Here is a 22,751-nt window from a genome sequence, read left to right on the forward strand (position 1 = left end):
TTCCCATTACTGAAAGGGTCACTCAGTCCTTTGTCAAGGAGATTTACAATCTGGAGATGCTTCTGGGTCCTCACTTCTCTTTGATTCCCTGGTGATATCAGTGGCTAGTCTTTTACCCCTCTGTATTATGCTAGACTATATTGTGATCAATTCTCTGATGTGAATTTGCCACAGTCATCCATGCCTTTACTACCTTCACACTGAATTACTGTAGCACTCACTATGATGAAGACTATATGAAGCCTATTATACCGATTCTCTTAAAGCATCACTGGCTTCCAGTTTCCTTGAACAACAATTCCAGGTATTGAGTTTGATATACTGCATACAGCTCGATACAATTATGGCTCTGCCTACCTGAGACACTGGCTTTCTCCCTATGCGCCATTTTGGTCGCTGAGATCTGATTCTCTCTGGGCAGGCAGATATTTTGGGGTAAAAGGAAAAGAGGGGCATAATCAAAGATGATTCCTAGTTTATGGGCGTGGGTGACATGGGGGAGGATGGATTGTCAACAGTAACAGAAAGTGAGGAAGAGTTTGGGAAGGAAGACAAGGAGTTAAGCTGGTTGTGAGACGTCCAGGAGTTTTCAGAGAGACAGGCTGAGATGCAGGATTGGCAGAAGAGAGACAGGTCAGGAATGGAGAGGTAAATTTGTGAGTCAAAGGTACAGAGATGGTAACTGAAGCTGTGTGAGTTGATGAGGTTACCTAAAGAAAATGCACAGAAACAGAAGGTAAGTGTGCCAAGCCCCGTGAGAGACCTATGGAAACAGGAGAAGGGTGGGAGGCCTGCTGAAAAAGACACTGAGGAAATGAGCGGGAGGTAGAAGAGAACTGATTTGTAAAAGCCAAGTAAGGACAAGATTTCAAGAAAAAGAGTATGATCAATATTGCCAAAGACAGCTGGGAGGTCAAGAAGGATGAAGATGAAGTGTGCTGCCCTGAGATGAGGCTGTATTATTCTAAAATCGGCATTGTATTCAGCATTACATACATTTTATACATTATATATACAGTTCACTATAATGCAGAGAGTTAGGCAGGCTTGTGTTAGCACTTAGATCTTTTCTCTGTTTTACAAGCTATGCTATGTTAATCACAGCTTTTCGTCCCCATAATCCTAACCTGATATGTAGCCTATATTATATTATATACAAACACGTAACATTCACTTCTCCATAACAGAAGCTTTAGCTTTAAGATGCTCAACTGGTTGAGAGTAAACTGCTTACCTGGTTGGGAGTATTCCAAGACAGATGCCAGAGTGCTGCGGATAAGACTGGTCCATTGCTTATGAGTTTCCTCAGTCTTGGCCATTGGAAGAGTTACAATAGTTTTTATCGCCTGAAGAGTTGCACTGACTGGTGGTGAGACCTGATTATCCACTGATTTTACTGCAGTTTCCTTCAATACTCTTGTAATCAGAAACAGGATTGTAGGTAATATTGTCATACATCCTGAAATAAAAAATAAAGTGCATTCTTGCAGTTAATTCTAACACCAGGTATGGTCCACAACTTCTTTATATTTCCTTAGTGGAACATCTCTTGCTAGCAATAGATATACCAAAATGTACTATAATTTATTTATGTGGTGGTAAATATAATTCAATAATATTTTAACAATTAAGAAACATCTTATTATAGTCCAAATATATTATATGACAATTTACTTCATTTGGAGTCATTTGTGCTAACGTAGTTAAAAAGCTGTCAGCAATTCAGGGATTTATAACTCAGCCATTAAAAATCTACTCTAGGTTGACAAGGAATGATTTTTAAAAATCCATTAAAGAGAGAAAGGATGGTCCAGTGGTTAGGGTACTAGTCTGGGACTGGAGAGATGCAGGTTCAATTCTTTCCTCTGCCCAGACTTCCTGTATAAGCTTGGGCAAGTCACCTAGCCTTTATGATGCCTCAGTTTCCCATCTGTGAAATGGGGATAATAATACTTCCGTACTTCACAAGGGATAAATACAGTAAAGACTGTGAGATGCTCAGATATTATGGTAATGGGGGGCCACAAAGCACCAAAAATAGATAAATAACCGATTCTTCCCCGATTAGGGCTTCTTTTGCATCCCAATTGGAGCTAAAAAGAGCCCATACACGTAGAATTTGTACTTATCCTTCCCCCAGCTCATACTTAAAGCCATGAGTCTGGGCAGATAGCTTTCTGGCTGAGAAAACCTGGCCAAAATTCCTTGTAGCAGCCATCAATATCATTCCTTAACTGGTCTGAAAGGTCACTACTGAATGCTCCTTCTCAAACACTCCTTTACTCAGTCATCCCTGAAAGCAAGAAAAAATGGGACCAGGAATCAAATCATAGGCTCCTGCATGGCAGCAGTGCAAGACTCTGGGCTAGCTTATAGAATTTTTTTATTTTTAACTAAACATTTGCCATCCATTAATCACTAATTTGGACTACGGGCCAAGTATTTTTCAGAAATTATTTTCTCTACAATTGTTATTAACTTTGCACCTCACTAAGGGCTCAACCTTAAGAAGTGCTAAACATCTGCAATGTCAATGTAATTTCTTGCAGACGTGAGAGAGGCCTCTGCTGTATTAGAACGAACAGGGCATACAGTGCAAATTTTGATTTTGCGCTTTTCCTGATGTCCTGTGACCTGAAAAGCGGGCACCCTTAAATTGCTCTAGAATCTAAACCTCACCATCAATAAATTAGCTTCACTTAAAGTGGTCTGCAACGGAGGTAACATTTTTAGTTACTGCTGTGTCACTTGGTCATTTCAAATGACTGGATTTGTCTTATATTTTTCATAAAACCCATTCATTTATGCATATGAAGTTATAGTAGAGTACCGGCTGGAGAGCACAGAGAAGGCAGGTCAGACAGGATGGTAACTGTGGCAGCCACAAGGCGAGCACTTTCTTCAGAGAGCTGGGGTTTGGCAGAAACATGACTTGGAGAGTCTGACATTTTGGGGCTTAGATGTGGCATGTGCCGTACTAGGATAAACATTAGTAGTTCCATGGCTGCAAAGACGAGAGATTTTCCAGGCACAAGGCCACCAGTCTCACCACCTTCTCCTAACACAAGACACGTTTCTTTTTCCTTTATGTCGTCTTCATCTGCAGTGAAAGACATTTGGTTAAATAGTAAAAAACCCAAATAAAGATTAGATAAAATACACTGAAAGGTAGATAATACTTTGAGAAGAGCTAGAGGTTCACATTAATGTAGAATGTCAGACAGATCACACAGGTTAAGAAAAATACTACTTTTAAAGTTAAAATGTGCTGAAGGAGTTTTAAATTGCCTTAAAGGTTTTGTGATTGTAACAATTGACTTTAAAATTCCATAACAAGCCCAGAAATTGATAACATTTAATAATTACAATGTCTGAAAACAGTTGCTGTGTTTCATACTTCTTAAAAAACTCATGTGGTAAAATTATCTCAAAAGATGCCAACTTCTGCATGTTGCCAGGCACAATGTCGTGTGAAGTATATTAATACAATTGTTTTTTTCTTTATCTTAGTTATAAACAAATAAGATTTTTGTAGAAAAAATATTAAAGTGCTATTCCAATCTGAAATGTGACTCTAAAAATAGTATTGTGGGATTCTGTGTACTGTCTTTATGATGCTAGTATCAAATGTGCTCAGTTTATAAGATTTTCTTCTGAGTGGCAGACTTACAAGCTATGTTCTCTCCTTTGCCATTGTCAGTAATAAAGTCTAGTAATTATGCCCTCAATACCCCTATGCAACTCCACTGAAATCAAATGATGCTTTAGTGAACACATGTGCTGTCCCATTGCCTGCATGGGTTTGGAAAGACGTAATTTATTGGGTTTTAATAAACAATTCTATTGATGCAGAAAAAGGAATAAAATGCATTCCACTCTCTCTTAGCTGTGTTGGTTCTTTCTACAGCACTAATGGAAGTAAAAAGCAGTAAGCCCTTGCCCTGCCCCACAATCACCCCGATAAAAGGTGTCAGTGAAGATAACTGAGGGTATAACTATGAATCCATTGAACAGATCTGTGGGAGAAGTAGGAGCCATTTTTACCTAGTCAGTTTTCAGAGAAGAACCCACTTTAATAAATCTGAGTTCTTCTCCCAATTAGGAAATGTGTTGCTTTTTTTCCTCTGTAAATGCAAACAACAGTTTTAAATTTGTTTGTTTTTAAAGTCTTACTTAGAGTGTTCCTTTTTTCTTGCAAGTAATCTTGAGCTGCTCTCACTATCTGCTGGACAACTCCTGTAACTAGCAGCTGGACTGAAGGAGGATCCCAGGTCAATAAGAGTCGATGCAGCACACTCAGAAGTTCAACACCAAGGAGCTAGAATAAATTAAAGTATTTTTTTTTAATGTAAATTAAAAGTGAATGGTTCACAGACCCCTAATTATCAGCAAAAATGGTTTCTGGTTAATCTACTGTTATTCTTAGCCATAGAATATTTTTTTCTCAGTTTTAAAAAGCACAGTTCCTTTGGTACACACTAATTGTGTTTTTCAGTTCACTTCTGAGAGAATCATTTTTGCATATGCCCCACCCTTTATCCTGTTATATCACTTATTTACTCTAAGGGAGTGTTTTTCACTCACCATAACCTGGGATTTTTTAAAAGAACAAAAATGGTTAAATCTAATCCCAAGAGCGTTCAAACTGTGGTTTAGGAGGTTTACTTGAGAAACACAAAGGATTGCTAGTAGGATTGTTCTCTCATTTCTGTTTTAATGGTAAGATTTAAAAGGAGAAAAATTTTAAAAAATGGGCAAGTGTGCTGATAAACAAGCCCAATGGTATTAAATGGATGTATTGGTTGAGTTTGGCAATTTACTGTCTTTTTAAAAAAAAAAATATTTTTTCACCTCAACTGCTTGAAAACTAATGTTAAAGTCTGCTGGGGGATATGGAGATCTGATGCTGAAGGGAAAGCCTCCCATGGCCAAAGTAACCAACCACACACAAAATGTGACAATGATATAACTTTGCCAGATTTATCCAGTAAGTAGTGTATTTCCCCCACAAAATAATAAATAATTAAAGCCCTCGTAAACACCATAAAGCTGCTAAAGGATGAAGACCCATGAAAACAAACTGTCTGAATACATCTGGGACATGGTTGTGATACTATGAGAGAAGTGGCATTAGGCCCACTGAGCTTATGTGAACTGAAACATCTTCTGAATGGTTGACCGTGGCTTTTATGCCACTTACTCAAGAGCAGGAGAGGGGACAACACATAATTGTTCACCCTCAACTCTGTGGCTAGCAAAAATCGAAGTAATTGTAAATAAAAAACAGAAAGAGTACTTGGTCTGCAGTGTTACTACAGGACTTCCATAGTACTTTCCTTATAAAGCTTTCTGCTCTACAAAAGTGTACAGTCTCTGTCAGAGATAATCATAAGCTAGATCATCTGCTGTGATTTATCAGGCATTAAGGAAAAGAAAATGGGGTGATAAGTCGACTGCCATGATCTTCAGATTTACTGAATTGCTATTAAAAATTAAACATGAGCCACCAATTAAAATGGAAAAGCTTTTTACAGATCCCACTTATTCCTACATCAAATCATCATGGCAAATTGAATAGATCTCCTAACCTCCAAGATATAGCAATATATTTCTGCTATGACAAACATTGAGTTTTGTTTATAAAGTTTTCCTTCTTGGATTTAGAATTCATGTCTCTCCCTAGGAGAATCTAGTATGTTAGATATTGAACATAATGAGTGAAGAATATTTCCAGTATAGCTGCTCACAATCTTTTGACTGCTATTATTTTTCATTTAAATCTGTTCTTCATTCAAAAATGGAACTTTTGAAAAAACATTTCTAAACTGCCTACTTTTGAAAATTTAAGAAAAAAATTTTAAATGAAAAAAATGTAGCACATTTTGTGTTTTGCAAAACGTTGGAGCTTTTCTGTTATTGTTGTTTTCTATTTGCAACTTTAATAGGTCAGTTTTAAAAAAAAATCATTGCTGAAAATTTAAGGTAATAACCAATTTTTTTTACATCTACAGAAAAAGAAAAAATTGGATCGTTATGAAAAACAACAAAAACATTTTGAATTTGCCTACATTTCAGTAATGTGTTTTCCCCCTAGTTTTGGACCAGCTCTAATTTTCAGGGATGCGGAAGTAAACAGAATACAGATTAATCACTGAACATTTACACACACACACACACGCATCTAAAAACAGAATAAGCCACTGAGATTCCAACATCAGTAACATATTATTAGGCCTATGTACTGTACCTGATCCTCTGCAATATGAATTCTAGCACAAGGGGAATCCAGTAAAGTATGCAGTGCCTGTAAACAAGACGTGACATGTTCAACAGGCTCCTCAGGCCTGGGGGAACAGAGGAATTGTATACTAACACCTGAAAAGAAACACACAAAAATCTCATTTCTATACCAATATGATGAGGGTTGTTTTATAACATATTTAAGTATTTAAATGATGCGGAAGTTGGGTTTGTTTGAGGGTTTTTTAAAACACAAAAGTTATACTCATGTTTTATTTTTGCCATTGAGAGATATTCTTTGTGTTAAAAATGCCAGACCAGTCACTTTTTTCCAGTAAAACCAAGATTGAGACAGTAAATAGTAAATAATCATGGTCACTAACCTATAGGTCTGGAAAGGAAACTAATTTTTGTCATTTGCTTTTGCAAATCTATACATTAAAATCTGCCACTTTTAACTGTCTTTTTCAGTTTCTTTATAATACAATATTTTAACTGGAAAAAATAAACTGCAATAGAAGAGATTTTATTTTCGGGTATGACCTAGATATACAACACAATTCTTCAACAAACATTTGTATTATTATTACAAATGTTTAAAATTCAAATACTCCAATTACAGTACTTTCACATGCAATCTCTATAAAGAACTGCCACTATTTAAAGAAAGAAAAAACAACATTTATCTTTTAACAAATAATATGTCTCTGAGTTTATTGTACAAAAGTCTCAGAATTAATTATACGACTGTCAGTGCAACACTGTTTTACTAGTTATTTGTATAGCATGGATCAAAAACTACTGAAAGATATACACAGATAAACATAGAGCAGGGGTTCTCAAACTGGGGGTCGGGACCCCTCAGGGGGTTGCGAGGTTATTACATGGGGTGTCACAAGCTGCCAGCCTCCACCCCAAACCCCGCTTTGCCTCCAGCATTTAGAATAGTATTAAATATATAAAAAAGTGTTTTTAATTTATAAGGGGGGGTCACGAGTAAAAAAGTTTGAGAGCCACTGACAGAGTGTACAGCATGGGCATATATTCCAAATTCTACAAATCTATACACCTAGACATTTCCATAGCCCCCATCACTATAGTACCTGAATGCCTCAACTACTAACGGATGCTTTCCTTACAACACCCCTGTGAAGTAGGAAGTACAGTACGATCCCCAATTCCACACATGACGAACTGAGGCACAGCATAGACCAAGTGACCTGGCCAATGTCACACAGGTCTTTACTGAATTATGATCTGATCAGGAGGTATAATCAGGAGTGCTGGAACAATTTTTAGGGGGGAGGGGGCTGCTGAGAGCCACTGAATCAAACTGTAAACCCTGTATATGGTGGAAACCACTTCAAGCCAGGGGGTGCAGCAGCAGCACCACCAGCACCCCTGGGTATAATTTAATCTAGCTCATGATTCTAAAATTATAGAAAGAACACATGTCTAGAGAACATAATTTGTATCATCTGAACTGTAATAAATACACGATATGTATACCTAATGACTTATTTTTAAACATAATGTAAAAATCAGATATAAAACTAATCTGGAAGATTTCATTAAAAGGACATGGAGCAGTGTTTTTCACAGCTATAAAAATCATTTTGGAGAGATGGGTTGCCAGGCTGTAAGTGTTGGAATGGACATATGTTCCATTTTAAACTGGCTAGACTTCAAGATGATGGTGTCCTTTTAATGCAACCACACTGTGGTATTAAACTTTGAAATATGATATCATAAAGCTCTTACCTAAAATCAAGTGCATTCTATCTTTGTTTATCTCTGGCAAAGATTTAGTGGTAGGTGGTGTTCCAGGTGCCTGGTTTAACATGATGGACGAGGCACGTTTCTGTGAATTAGGCATTGCTGCAGCTGCTTCTTCTGGTGACTCAGAAGCATTAAATCCTGCACTGTTTAGCCAGAGTGCCACTGCATGTAGGATTGGAGCCCAAGAGTTCCGGTAGTGCAGTCTAGCTGTATCAATTGTCTCTGGAGTGTAAAATGCTCCACCTGTTAAATTAGCATACAAAGTACATGTGTGTGTGTGAGAGGGCGTATATTGTAAGTATACATTTATAGGGTACATTTGCTGATGTAGATATTCAAGTTTGATCATTGTTACTGCTACCTGCAGCACAATTCTCCATGTCAACAGGACTAGCAGGCATCTGTAGCATTATGGCTGTCCCCATACCACTTCCTGTTCTTTGATATATTTTTTGCTAGTAGATGATAAAGTGAAACTAAATTTCCTCCCTGTCCTAACTTTTTTCTATGCTGCATAGGACTGAGGGAAATCCACAAAGACCCCAGAAACTGACAACAAGAACGACAAAGGACCAGGAGGATACAATGCAATCCAAGAAATATCAGCAAAACAAAAGAAATATTAGCCACCCTAGAAACCTTAGCCATAAAAAGCCAAGTACTGGCTCTATATCTGAGTCTCTCTTTTCCTTATTTAAGAAAAAAAAAAGGTAAGATTTCTTAATTATGTCCCACTTACAAACAACAGCTTAAAAACGAACACCTAAAAGTTTGAAAAAATCTGTTACATTCGTCACTGAATATTAGGGTGACCAGACAGCAAGTGTGAAAAATCGGGACGGGGGTGGGGGGTAATAGGAGCCTATATAAGAAAAAGTCCCCAAAATCAGGACTGTCCCTATAAAATCAGGACATCTGGTCACCCTACTGAATATAAACTCTCATTAATTTATAATTAAATTTGTAAAGTTATTAAAATCCAACTAAATATTTTCAATGGAACCTTAACCTGGTTCATCTGTTTAAAATGTTATAGTACACTGTAGTTCTATGGATATATTACAGCCTTCCATGGATTAGAATACAACACTTTATTGATTTCCTCACCAGTGGCCCCAAGCTTTCTTACATTTGAACCAGTATTGCATGTACGTATCAGTATTTTTCTGAGTTGGACTGTGAGCTTTTCAAAGCAGGGACCTTGTTTCTTCATGTGTTCGGTAAAATACAATATATGCCACTCATAGTCTAAAAGACCCTCAATCCTGCAAACCTGCCTATGCTTAACTTTAAGCACAAGTTGTCCCATTGACTTCAATTAATTTACTCACATCTGTAAAGTTAAATGCATGCAAGTGTTTGCAGGACTGGGGTATGTCTACTATTATTAAAATAATCAGAATGTGATCATTTATATTATTGTTGACGCATGTATTATAATCTATTATTCAATTCTCAGACATTGTTTACTAATGTATTCTCATCTATTTTAATTCTCAGTCATTAATATTTTCAGTGTATTTTTATGTTTTTATTATTCTAAAGTACGAATTTAGGCTAAAATTTCAAAACATGTTTGACTACCTTTAGGCAGCTAAATCCATGTCTAGTCATCTAAAATAAAGTTGCCTGGTTTTCAGAAATGCTGAGCATTCACAACTCCCACAAGTCAATGAAAGCTACAAATACTCAGTATCTTTGAAAAATCAGAAAACTTTATTTTAGATAACCCTAGACATGGAGTTAGGTAATCCTGGAAATGACTAATCGTGTTTAAAAAAATGTGGACTTTATATTTGATATAAACTATAATCAGAGAAAAGGATAGTGTAAATTATAAGTTATGGGGAGACTTTGGGAATTAAATATATTTCAAAGACTTGTTTCATTCAATTTAGAGTGAGCAATTTTAGAATGAATTACACTTAGAGAATCTTTGTGTATTTTACTGTTGCTATAGTGCTCTGTGGAAATAAGAATTGCAATGAATTCTAACAAAACTTGATCTGTGTCACTGAAATGCCAGAGAAAGCTATGACTAAGTTTGAAATTCAAGTTAAATATGTTGGATTTGTTTCTGAACAGAATGTAGAAACTTCACTTGATTTTCTTTGGGCATGATCCTGCACTCATTCAGGTCAATGCCAAAGTTCCCATTAGCATCAATGGTGAAGTTTCAGGACTTTAGTGAAAATGCAATGTTATGATTGAGATATAGTTCTATGAGTTAGTTAATCACTAACTTTACATTATTTCATCCCATTTATAGAACAGTTATTATAGGTAGTAGATATTTTAACATTTGTTCTACTCCAGTCATTTCAAAGACTGAACACGGCAACTAACACAACCTGACTCTAGAGACAAAGTGATATGAAATATAGCACCAAAAGACATTTTCAATTGTTGTACATTTTTCTAAAGTAACTTTTCTGAAAAAACAGAGGCATAAACGAAATAGAAGATGTTTGGGATGACATACAAAACTCAGTTGTCGTTTCACCACACAGCAGTAATAGGTCATCTCAAATGCACGCTGATGAAACTTTATACCACCACACAAAACATTTACTTCAGCCTTAGGATTTCTGACTATACATAATGAAAAAGGTATACATCCAAGTGTTAAAGTTCTGTTAGAGTTTCTGTAAATGCAAAACTAATTTGGGAAGCAAGTAATTTATAGAAGAAATTCAAAATTCCTCCAACAATTCCTTACCAAGATGTTCATTCTGTCTTTCATAATCATAAAAAAAATGAATTGCTGTGCTTACCATCTGGTGGAAGCTGACTAGCAAATTCAGCTGGTAAAGTCAGAAGAGCATAGTCTTTCAACGCAGCTAGCCAAAGGCGACTCAGAATAGGCAGCTCAGGTTGTACAAGCGTTATCAAACTGTCTGGAGGTAGCTCATCTACAGTACCAAAATCCTCATCATCATCATCCGTATTCTTTATTGCTCGCTTTGGTTTGGTCTCTGCTTCCTTTTTAATTTTCATAGCTACAACATACACCTATAAAAACAGATACAAAATTTTTGCTTTAAAATTCTAAAAAGAAAAAGAAAAAAAGCCTTCTTTCAATAAAATGACAAATTGCACTTGTAAATGACCTTTATTTTAGCTGTTATGGAATATCATGAATAGTTTTACATTTTTTGACAATCTGAAAATACTGCAAAAATACTGCAAAATATCATACTGGAAGATTTTATGCTACGCAATAGATGGAAATAAAGATAGGAAAAATGAAAAAGCTATTAGGTTTTATCAGTCTATATTTCCAAGTTAAATCTGAGTTTGCTGCTAACATTCACAGCACAGTAGCCAATCTGGCTACTAACACTTTAACCTGAAGAGTGCCAGTTAGGGCTCTTCTCACAGAAAATGCACCAATTTAACTAAATTAAATCTATTTAGGAATCAGTTTAGTTACATCAGTGCAACTCACTTGTGGGTTTACTCTTAAATCAGTTTAGGAAGGAATAAAATCAATTTAGTTTCATTCAGGTCACTTTCTGTGTGTAGAGCTCAGGCCTTGTGAATAAGTGTTCCTTCTTTTTTTTTTTTTTTTTTTTTTTTTGATTGTGTACTGTTCTTTAAAGGGTCTGTAAATTGGTATCTGTGGTACCCAACATGGAGGGGCTGAGGGAAAATTTTAAGTACTTACACAAGGAAACAGATTACGCAAATAAGGAGAAAGATTGGGGGGAGAGATTTGCAATAGGAACAAAAAGCAGTGTTTTTAGAAAAGAAATATAGCAGACATAAATGTCCCCACACAACAGATGCTTTGCTTCAGATCAAAGCTGAAAATAGCTTAACACTACAGAGCTGAAGTGCTAATACTTTCCTTATTTTCTCAAAATAACTTCCAAGGAAATTACATGCAAGAGAACTACAGTATGTTAATGCAATAGAGAAAACAAAGACCTGCTTGTGCTCAGCTTCTTCAAAACACTATTCACTACTTCTATTCAGTAAAGTAACACTTTATAAAACAATGCACAATGGCATGTATAGCAAAGTTCACACAAAGCAGACTCTTTAATCAGTACTTTTATTTTTGCATTATAAAATGTATAGTGCAAATGGTTTCAGAAAAGCTTTAGAAAGACCTGGACCAATCTGTGTTCCATTTGGCACACCATATTCAGGGTCCTCTGTAATAGCTTTCACATCACACATGCTCATTAAATACACCCACATTTAAAAGGTTATTCACAATACAGTAGTTCCAGCCAACAAAAAGAGCATTAAAAATACAGATAAAAATGTTAAATTAAACCCGAACATTTTTACAACAATATTTCATCATTTAGACTGTCTTGCAGCACAGTATTTAAATTTTAAGAATATTTTCTGTCCAATAATTTCTTATGCTCACTATCTCATCTGACTCCTATATTAACTTTTGGCCTGATTTTCAGAGTTACTAGACTCCCTCTGCTCCTATCAACTTCAGTCATAGTTGTGGGAACTCAGCCCTTCTGAAAATGAAGCCATTTTTCTACAACTTCATCAAACTACTCACACTGCTAAAATGACAGTTCATAATGCTTAGCCAAACATTCAGATAGTTTCTCTTTCAAGTCCCTTTTAATTTAACCCATATGGACATCCTAATTAATTACCATACACAATGTTATTTGTGAAATCCATCATTTTTAGATACTTGTATGTTCCTTGGTATCTTACATTCCCAAACAATTACTTCAGTAGCCCCGTAGTTTATTATTCCCTGTTTGGGGAATTCCTGGCAAATTAGTAGGGCCCTACCAAATTCACGTTCCATTTTGGTCAATTTTATGGTCATCGGATTTTTAAAATCATAAATTTCATGATTTCAGCTATTTAAATCTGAAATTTCCTGCTATTGTGATTGTAAAGGTCCTGACCCAAAAAGGAGTTGTGGGGTGGTCACAAGGTTACTGTAGAGGGGGTTGCAGTACTGCTACCCTTACTTCTGTGCTGCTGCTGGTGGCAGCGCTGCCTTCAAAGTTGGGCAGCTGGAGCGTGGCAGCTGCTGGCCAGGATCCCAGCTCTGAAGGAAGCGTTGCTGCCAGCAGCAGCGCAGAAGTGAGGATGGCATGGTATTGTATTGTCACCCTTACTTCTGCACTGCTGCCTGCAGAGCTGGGCCCTTAGTCAGCAGCCGCCACTCTCTGGCCGCCCAGCTCTGAAAGCAGCAGCACAGAAGTAAGTGTGGCATGGTCAGGGCCGGTGCTACCATTTAGGCCAACTAGGTGGTTGCCTAGGGTGCCAAGATTTGGGGGCGCCAAAAAGCGGCGCCCCCATTTTTTTTTTTTTTTTTTTTTTTTTTTTTTTTACAGCGGCCACTGCGCTGGGAGGGAGAGGGAATCTGAGCTGCTGGCAGGCAGCCCAGGGATTCCCCTGGGTCAGCGCGCCGCCGGCAGCCCAGGGGTTCCCCTGGGTCAGAGCTGCCGCACAGCTCCCCGGACCGGGAGAGGGGGAGCTGCTGCGGGGGGGGGGGGCCCTCAGGGCGGGGGGGGGAGCAGGGGGGGTGGCGCCTCAGGGTGGAGGGGGGGCGGGGAGCTGCCGCAGGGCGGGGGTGCAAGGTGGAAGTTTCGCCTAGGGCGCGAACTTTCCTTGCACCAGCCCTGGGCATGGTATGGTACTGCCTCTCTTACTTCTGGACTGCTGCTGGTGGGGCGCTACCTTCAGAGCTGGGTGCCCGGCCAACAGCTGCCGCTCAGCTCTGAAAACAGAACAGAAGTAAGGGTGACCATACCACGACCCCCCCTAAAATAACCTTGCGACCCCCCTGCAACTCCTTTTTGGATCAGGACCCCCAATTTGAGAAATGCTGGTCTTCCCCATGAAATCTGTATAGTATAGGGTAAAAGCACACAAAAGGCCAGATTTCACAGGGGTGAGGGGGGGACCAGATTTCACAGATTTGATGCTTTTTTCATGGCCTTGAATTTGGTAGGGCCCTACTAATTAGCTATGCTTTGATTTAACCAGCTCATCCTTGAATTTTGTTTTTAAATTAACAGGCAAGGGCATGGGAAGGAAATCAACATTTGACAGAGTCTGGAAATTCTGGGGTGTGCACAATGGGTGGGATGGAGGAAAGGTGGAGCTGTGGGGCAGTCGTGGGGAGGAGAGAGAATAGAAGCAATGTGACAAATGTGGACAAGTTAGATAGAGAGAAGATGAAGCACTCCAGAGACAGACATGGAGAACCAAAAGCCTGGAGAGGGTGGGAGGAAGTCAGAGTAGCTGGAAAAGATAGAAGGTTTGGGGCTGGCTGGCTGGCTGGCCAGCTGGCTAAAAGGATGAGAAGTTGCAGCTATGCTACAGTAACTAATCTGAGGTATAAGGTAAATATTAATGCTGAATGTTTACCTCAGCCCAGGCTTTCAGGACTGCCAGTTTTTCCATAGTCGTGGCACTCTCTCGGTAAAGCTGACTGGAAGACCCCTTTCCCGCTTGCACTTTGTCCAGGGAGGAGACAAGGAGATTGTGAACTCGGCGAAGATCATTCAGGTCACTTACAACCTCACTTCCTATCCATGTGCTACATACCTAAGCAAGAACATTTAAAATCATTCTCAAAGGGTTTTTTGGAAGAAATCATGCACAATGATACCTGCTCAAGCAAGCACAGATTTTTATGCCAAGTTAAAATCTTTCTGTAACATATCCTAATAGCCCCCTTTGACAAACAACAGCCTAGCTAAGTTTTTCCTTTTCATGATACTCTAGACCGGCTTAAGTCAGTAGTTACGAGCATAAGATGGTGTTTGCAGAGCTCATGGCATCTGCAATTTATAATGTAGATACCTGTAAAGTATGCCATGCAATATTATGCAGAGATGTTTGTGTTTATTTATGAACCACAGTAACTAGTAGAAACAATAACATTTTTACTCTGTTTTTGAGTATGTCAGCCTAATCATGCAAAATACAATTTTTTTCATTACATTTGTTTTGAATTGTGTACTGGATACTAGCCCTTTTAAAAGTAACCTATAACAACTTTTTTTTTTAAATCTAGCAATTGTAAAATTACATACTAAATGTCCCCAAAATCACCAGAATAAGAGGGGCTTTAAAGCACACTAACAACTCCTTTCCTGTTTCAAGTTACTTTTTTAAAAGGGTCCATTTATCCATATGTTACCATGTCTGTAAAAGGTTTTTTCCCAAAACCATGTCCTAAAAAAGTCAATAAAACATTTTTTGGAACTATGAGTGGTTTTTTTTTTTTTTTTTTTTTTTAATTAAACAGATCCTTAAGATTTAGACATCATGTAGACCACCTGTTCAGCACTATACCCCAGCAATCATCCTCTTAAATACAATCACACCCTCGAAGCTGTAACACCACAGAAAGGAGCCAATTTATAGGGGTTCTGTAAAGTTAAAGATTTCCAGTGGGGATAATGTCTGTGACAGGCCTTATTACAGTTTGTCTAAACTGAGCTGAATAATGCACCTTCCCCCAACTCCTTTCCTGGAGAGAAGAACTGTGAACTGGGGGGTATTTTCCAGTATTCCTGCATACTGATAATGTGTCTCCCATGGGAGACACATTATCTCTTTATGACACCCAATGACACCTAGGAGATGGGAAAGCAGTTTTCCCTCACCTTTATTACTGAGTCAAAAGGCACCTAAATTCCTCCTCTCCCCAACAACATCTGCACCTCAACAGGTTCCCCAGACAAGTTGAAGGGAACAGATGTCGCTATGCTTCTTCCCAAGTAATGGAATCTTCCACTCCTCTGCAAGGGCCGTGTTACAGTGTAATTTTTATACCTATATGTCATCTAGAGGGGGTGACAGCAGAATATTCACACACATATGAACATGAGAGGTAGGCACAGTAGAATCTTAACCCACTCCATTGTAAGCAGCAGTAGCAGATTCCCCTCACACCTGGGGGGAAGGCAGTGGAAGAATTTTGTTTATCTCCTTCCCTCAATAAGGACAGGTTACAACATTTTCCCCTGGACAATGGCAATTCTTTAATCCCAGTGGGGACTGTTGGGCAGGGAAGGGGGAAGAGGCAGATTCATGGGGCTCAAGTTTAAAAGAAATGTGTCTCTCTCTTAGCTTTCTGGTGCAACTGGTTAAAAAATAAAAAAAATTTAAAAAAAGAAAAACATTCTCCACACAAAAAAATTGTCGATTTATTTTCTGTGTTTCTTTTAAGTTTTCCAGACCAGCTATACTTGCTGGTCAAATTCTAGGGTGGCAATGGGGCTCACTCTCCCAACAGAAGCTCCTTGTCTTGGACAGGGATAGGGAAGACTTCTATAAAAACTTGTAACAAATTCACAAGCCATTAGAGGGAACTGAAACACAAATGCTAACCAAAGGCCATCTTCCTCCTCCCTAGCAAATAGCAACCCCATTGCAGTATTACCAAAAGAAAGGAAAAAACACAGTTCAATGCAGCTCATATAGGCTCATCTCACTTCTAGACACAGATGAGGAAATTAGTTTGCAGAGTTTGTGTGAAAACATTTAAAGCTCTTTTTACTGTCCAAACCTTGTCTCCCCTATTTGAGTCCCATTTGATTTGGATGTTTTGGTGCTGGCTTATTAGCAGTCATCTAATCCTGCAAACTAATTTCCTCATCCTAGCACTGAATGCAGAAGAAACTTTCAGTAGGGTGAAATGGACATAGGTACACATGGTATCAGAATTAGATTCAGAGAGAGATCCACAACCTGAGTTTAAGCCCTATATTCAATGGTAAATCACCATTACCTCAAATTATTTGATCAGATTAAAGATACCTATTTCTCAACAGATCTGTTAGCCTCACAACAACCAAAATAAAACAACACTATATGCAAGTCCCATTTTCAATTATGGTTAGTAGCAGAGAATTGTCGAAGTGCCTACTAGCCCTAGAAATGGACCAGGACCCTTCATTTAAAAACAGAGATCAATCAAGTTACAAACCTGTATTTACATGTAGCTATTTACTACTGGTTGCAGAAAGGCAAAATAAAAAGATTTCTTAATGTAATGCCCCAAAGGATTTCTGCACTACTGAACAACAAAATATATTATCTGGAGCCTCTTTCAATGCTCCTAATAAATAAAGTTACATCATAAGTTTCAAAATTTTCCAATACTGGGGATATTTACTACTATTTTTCTTTTCTCACTCTTTTTCTAAAAACAAGAAAAAAAATCACACACACGTACTTTTGAAATATGTCAAATTTTTACTACATAGTCTTAATATTTTTCTCTGTACCTGGCAGGCTTTTGCTGTTATGTCAGAAGGAGTATCTTGGGAAAAAGCTGGTCTTAGAGCAGCTCCAACCTACATAAAAAGAAAAAAAAAATCAGCTTAAATGAGGCTTACAAACACACACAAAATGTATAGAGCATAACAGAGCGCTGGATTTGGCATCAAAACTCCATCAACAGTTATCATTGTATTTTGTTGCCTATAGAAATTTATAATACTATGCCTTTAAAAATAACAACTTTTGTACTGCACCTTTCACCCGCTCCTCCCTACAAGGAGCATCTCCTTTTTGAACCACATTTATCTTTGTCACATACAAACATTGTGTCCTCTCATATTATTGAGAATCATTCACATAGAAATGCTGAATCATGAAATTGCTATTATTATAGGCCGTATTAATTATCATGGAGATATTCCCATAACAGCTACAGATATCTGCCCTGTTACTATTTTCATTGTCTTTCTATTGATGCACTTAAAAACATCTACCATTTGAGAGATATTACTACTGCTATGGGTATTCCTCATTTTAACTCTAATTATCTATCAAACCAATAGGATCTTTCAAAATAGAAAATAATTTAAGTGCAACCACTGTAGATGTCCTCGATTCTTTACACATAGTTTAAACAGGTCCCTGCTAGTGGGGAGCTTACAGCCTATACTTGGTCAACTACTGCTGTTTCTAAGGTTCTGTGGCTACCAACACTACACATAAGGATTGGTGGAACCCGTAGCCTGAGATAGCTGAGCCTAGCAGTTAAGGGCAGAGTAAGCCTGAAGCTGGGAGATACTCTGAATGAAGTCAGTGTTCCAAAAGAAGTGATGCCTTGGTTGGGAAAGTTTGATACTAAAAAGTTTCAAAGGGCTTCACTGAAATCACCTAACATGCAGTTTGAAACAGTGCTGAGCCACCGGGCTGTGATAGTATCTCCCCATAATTTGGATACACTGCTGCAGAGCCCTGCATTCCCTCAGAGACATTGCATGGAGTCTCAACCCATGTTTCCTCAAGACAGTTTGAACCTTTTGAGATTTTCATAGCTCGATTTGCACTGAATTGACAGGAATTATGGCAAGGACCAGGGGACTTTCAGGCATTTTTTCTGGGACAGGATTGTTCATGGCAACATCCGTGAGCAAATCTCACAGGCTGAGACAATCAGGAGTCTTTCTCAGGCAGAGCATGAATTGTGCAATCTATCAGGGACATTATTCAACTGAATTCTGAACATTTATAGTCACGGAGACACTTCTCTGTTTTGAGAAGGAAAGGCAGAGAGAACAGAACACACACACACAAATACAGCAAAAGTCATCTCAGAGTTTGATGTGCCAGAGAACTGCTTTGACTGGTAATGTAAACTTGGAGGTTGAGAGTGAAAACAATGGTCTCAGTGGAATGGGAGAAGGTGGGCATAAAATACAGGATACATCAATATGGAGGCAGAACTTGGGCCAGAGCACAGTAGGTATTCTGAATGCTGGAGAAGGATAAGTGGACTCAAAGCTCTGGATGCACTGACAACTCAGCACTATCCTCAGGAAGAAAGGTCTCAAGGAGTACGAAAACATCCCAATCAGGAATGGAAGAAGGAGACGCAAAGACTTAAAAGAATTAATTACACTCCATTCTGGCAGGAGCTGGTGTACCACAACTGAATTTTGTTTTCTTTTTAAAGGAGCAGAGCAATGAACACCAACAATGGAGCACTTGCAAAAAGTTATGGGGAAAAGGCTAAGTAGTAAAGCATCATGAGATTCTAGATGCTCCAGAGCTGAAGAGCTGGTTGAAATCCCAATGAAACAGAACACTAGAGCAGGGAGGATAACTAAGCAGCTCAGGAGGTGTGTTATTAAATTGACCAACTGGAATCAACACCTTAGAACTCTGAGGGTATGTCTACACTACAAGAGTAGTTCGATTTTACTTAAATCGAATTAGTGGAACCGATATTACAAAGTCGAACGTGACTAAGAACAGTAATTCGACTTTGTGAGTCCACACTAACGGGGCAAGCGTCGACATTGGAAGCGGTACACTGTGGGCAGCTATCCCACAGTTCCCGCAGTCCCCGCTGCCCATTGGAATTCTGGGTCGAGCCCCGAATGCCTGCTGGGGGAAAAAATGTGTCGAGGGTGGTTTTGGGTAACTGTCATCATTCAACCGTCACTCCCGCCCTCCCTCCCTGAAAGCGCCGGCGGGCAATCAGTTCGCGCACTTTTCTGGTGAGTGACAGCACGGACACCACAGCACCACGAGCATGGAGCCCGCTGCGACCATCGCTGCAGTTATGGTCATTGTCAACACCTCGCACCTTATCATCCACCTTTTTCAGAGGCAGATGCTGAGAAATCGGGCGAGGAGGCTACGGCAGCACGGTGAGGAGATTAAGTCTGAGAGTGGCACAGACCTCTCGCAAAGCACGGGACCCCGCGCCGTGGACATCATGGTGGCAATGGGTCATGTTGATGCTGTGGAACGGCGATTCTGGGCCTGGGAAACAAGCACGGACTGGTGGGACCGCACATTGCTGCAGGTCTGGGATGAATCACAGTGGCTGCGAAACTTTCGCATGCGTAAGGGAACTTTCCTTGAACTTTGTGAGTTGCTATCCCCTGCCCTGAAGCGCAAGGACACCCGGATGCGAGCAGCCCTGACTGTCCAGAAGCGAGTGGCCATAGCCCTCTGGAAGCTTGCAACGCCAGACAGCTACCGGTCAGTCGCGAACCACTTTGGTGTGGGCAAATCTACCGTGGGGGTTGCTGTGATGCAAGTAGCCAACGCAATCGTTGAGATACTGCTCTCAAAGGTAGTGACCCTGGGAAACGTGCAGGTCATCATAGATGGCTTCGCCGCGATGGGATTCCCAAACTGCGGTGGGGCTATAGATGGAACTCACATCCCTATCCTGGGACCGGACCACCAGGCCAGCCAGTACATTAACCGAAAGGGCTACTTTTCAATGGTGCTGCAAGCACTGGTGGACCCTAGAGGACGTTTTACCAACAAGAACGTCGGATGGCCGGGCAAGGTTCATGACGCTCGTGTTTTCAGGAACTCTGGTCTGTTTAGACGGCTGCAGGAAGGTATTTACTTCCCGGACCACAAAACTGTTGGGGATGTGGCGATGCCTATAGTGATCCTCGGGGACACAGCCTACCCGCTAATGCCCTGGCTCATGAAGCCCTATACAGGCGCCCTGGACAGTGAAAAAGAACTCTTCAGCTACCGGCTGAGCAAGTGCAGAATGGTGGTGGAGTGTGCTTTTGGACGTCTCAAGGGGAGATGGAGAAGCTTACTGACTCGCTCTGATCTCAGCGAAACCAATATCCCCATTGTTATTGCAGCTTGCTGTGTGCTCCACAATCTCTGTGAGAGCAAGGGGGAGACGTTTATGGCGGGGTGGGAGGTTGAGGCACATCGCCTGGCTGCTGATTACGCCCAGCCAGACAGCCGGGCGATTAGAAGAGCCCAGCGGGACGCGCTGTGCATCCGGGAGGCTTTGAAAGCTAGGTTCCTCAGTGAGCAGGGTAACCTGTGACTATTAAGTTTGTTTAAAGAGAAGCTGAACCTGACCCCGTTTCTTTACCCACTTAATGTTGACTATCCTCTCCAGTTACATACCCCCTTCACCCCGTTGCCCCCCTTCCAGCGCACCTTTAAAAATAAAATAAATGGAACTTTGTTCATTAACACCGTTTTCTTTATTAAGGGTTTCGTGGTAAAGGGTTGAAACTGGGACGCAGACTGTGGTGGGGAGCGGGTGTAGTGATGGAAAGGACGCTTCTAAACTCGAGAAATGACAGGCTCCTGCTCCTAGAGCGGTCCACAGTAGTGGACTGGTTGTTTCAACGGAGCCTGCCACCCCTCCTTTTCGGGACTCTGTGTGTGGGAGTTATGTGACTTTGTGGCGGGGGAGGACGGTTACAGATCCCCTGCTGCGTGGCTCTGTCATCCAGGCTAAGGACCGGTGCATAAGATCTGTAACCGCCCTCCCCCGCCACAAACTCACATAGCTCCCCCACACAGAACATGAAAACCACCTCCCAGACTGACCAGGGTGCCTAGTGACTGCAATGTGTGTGTGACCTGCTGCGGAACCTGCCCCGTGTCTGTACCCTGGTAAAGGTGACTGTCCTGTCCAATTACCAACCCCCTTTCCCCCCTTCAGACACACTCTCCTCTAAAAGAACCTGACGGAAACAGTAATTAACAGAAACGTATTTTTTATTAACAACTACACAGTTAGGGGATGACACTGGGACGGGGGCTTGGGTGAGGTGCTTTTGGAGTGAAGGAAAGGACTTATCAAAACTTTAGGAATGAGAGCCGTCTGGTACTTGAGCAGTCTGCAGGGGTGGAGTGACTGTTTTCACGGCCCCTGCCGCCCCTCCTTCTTGGGACTTTGGGTGGGGGGGGGGGGGATGGGACTTTGTGGCGGGGGAGGGCGGTTAGAGATAGACTGCAGTGGGGCTCTGTCCTCCTGCCTCCGGTCCTGCAGAACATCTACAAGGCACCGGAGCGTGTGCGTTTGCTCCCTCATTAGTCCAAGCAGCGTTTGAGTCGCCTGCTGGTCTTCCTGCCGCCACCTGTCCTCCCGTTCGCTGTGTGATCGCTGGTATTGCGACATGTTCTCCCTCCACTGGGTCTGCTGTGCCGCCTCGGCTCGGGAGCAGCCCATAAGTTCGGAGAACATCTCGTCCCGTGTCCTTCTCTTTCGGCGTCTAATCTGCGCCAGCCTCTCGGAGGGGGATGCTGGGGTAGGTCGGGAGACACTCGCAGCTGTGGGATGGGAAAAAGGGAGTGAATTCCTCACAAAGATACATTTTTGTGAACAATGAACATAGTCTTTCTCTGTGAACAAGACCATGCACAGCACCTATCACATGCGCACTCAGGACAAGGTCGAATTTTCGGCCTTCCCATTCAGTGCCTGGGGTCTTGGAGTACAGATCACACAAGCAGGGCAGGACAGCGGAATTCGGGTAGCAGGTGGACATGGTAAGCCGTAGACTTTTGGTTGCTGAAAGCTTAATTTATAGCAGTGCCCTCCTTTCACGTTCAAAGCAATGCCCCTAGAGTTGGCCAGTTCCTGCTGCTGGCAATCCGGCCAGCATGAACTCTGCCCCGTCCCACCCCCCTCATGGCTGTCCCCGGGAAAGATCCCTGTATGCTGCCCCTGTCCCGCCTCCACCGCGTGGCTGTAAACCGCCGGTTACACTTATGTAAAGGAACAGGCAATCAGTCCCAATACTAACATTCCCCTAATTTAAAGCAGGTCACCATGAGTGATATCACTCTGATGAGGATCTCGGACACAGAGAAAGACCGCATGCTGCGTGAATGCCAGCAAAAACCAGGGCCATATGCGGCCATGCTGTGCGAGGCACTGATCCCGGAGTACTTGCTGCTAGCCTGGCGCGGAAAAGTTTCCTACCATGGAGGACGCAATAAGGCCGCTCTCCCCAGGAACCTAATGCAAAGGC

At 40.8% G+C, this 22,751-nt stretch overlaps 1 protein-coding gene across 1 annotated transcript in view; it reads right to left on the reverse strand.

Annotated features, from left to right (window-relative positions):
* The window catches only part of HEATR5B (HEAT repeat containing 5B), a 93,154-nt gene that overhangs the window by 4,718 nt on the left and 65,685 nt on the right, over window positions 1-22,751 (reverse strand). The window contains exons 26-33 of the mRNA XM_065400371.1: window positions 17,262-17,330; window positions 14,389-14,568; window positions 10,794-11,031; window positions 8,002-8,262; window positions 6,248-6,375; window positions 4,174-4,318; window positions 2,831-3,100; window positions 1,235-1,459 (exon numbers count right to left, since the gene is read on the reverse strand). Coding sequence (XP_065256443.1) covers window positions 1,235-1,459; window positions 2,831-3,100; window positions 4,174-4,318; window positions 6,248-6,375; window positions 8,002-8,262; window positions 10,794-11,031; window positions 14,389-14,568; window positions 17,262-17,330 — 1,516 coding nt within the window. The remainder of the gene's footprint in view (window positions 1-1,234; window positions 1,460-2,830; window positions 3,101-4,173; window positions 4,319-6,247; window positions 6,376-8,001; window positions 8,263-10,793; window positions 11,032-14,388; window positions 14,569-17,261; window positions 17,331-22,751) is intronic.

The sequence above is a fragment of the Emys orbicularis genome, chromosome 3 (assembly GCF_028017835.1).
Source record: "Emys orbicularis isolate rEmyOrb1 chromosome 3, rEmyOrb1.hap1, whole genome shotgun sequence".
In the NCBI taxonomy this organism is placed as follows: domain Eukaryota; kingdom Metazoa; phylum Chordata; order Testudines; family Emydidae; genus Emys; species Emys orbicularis.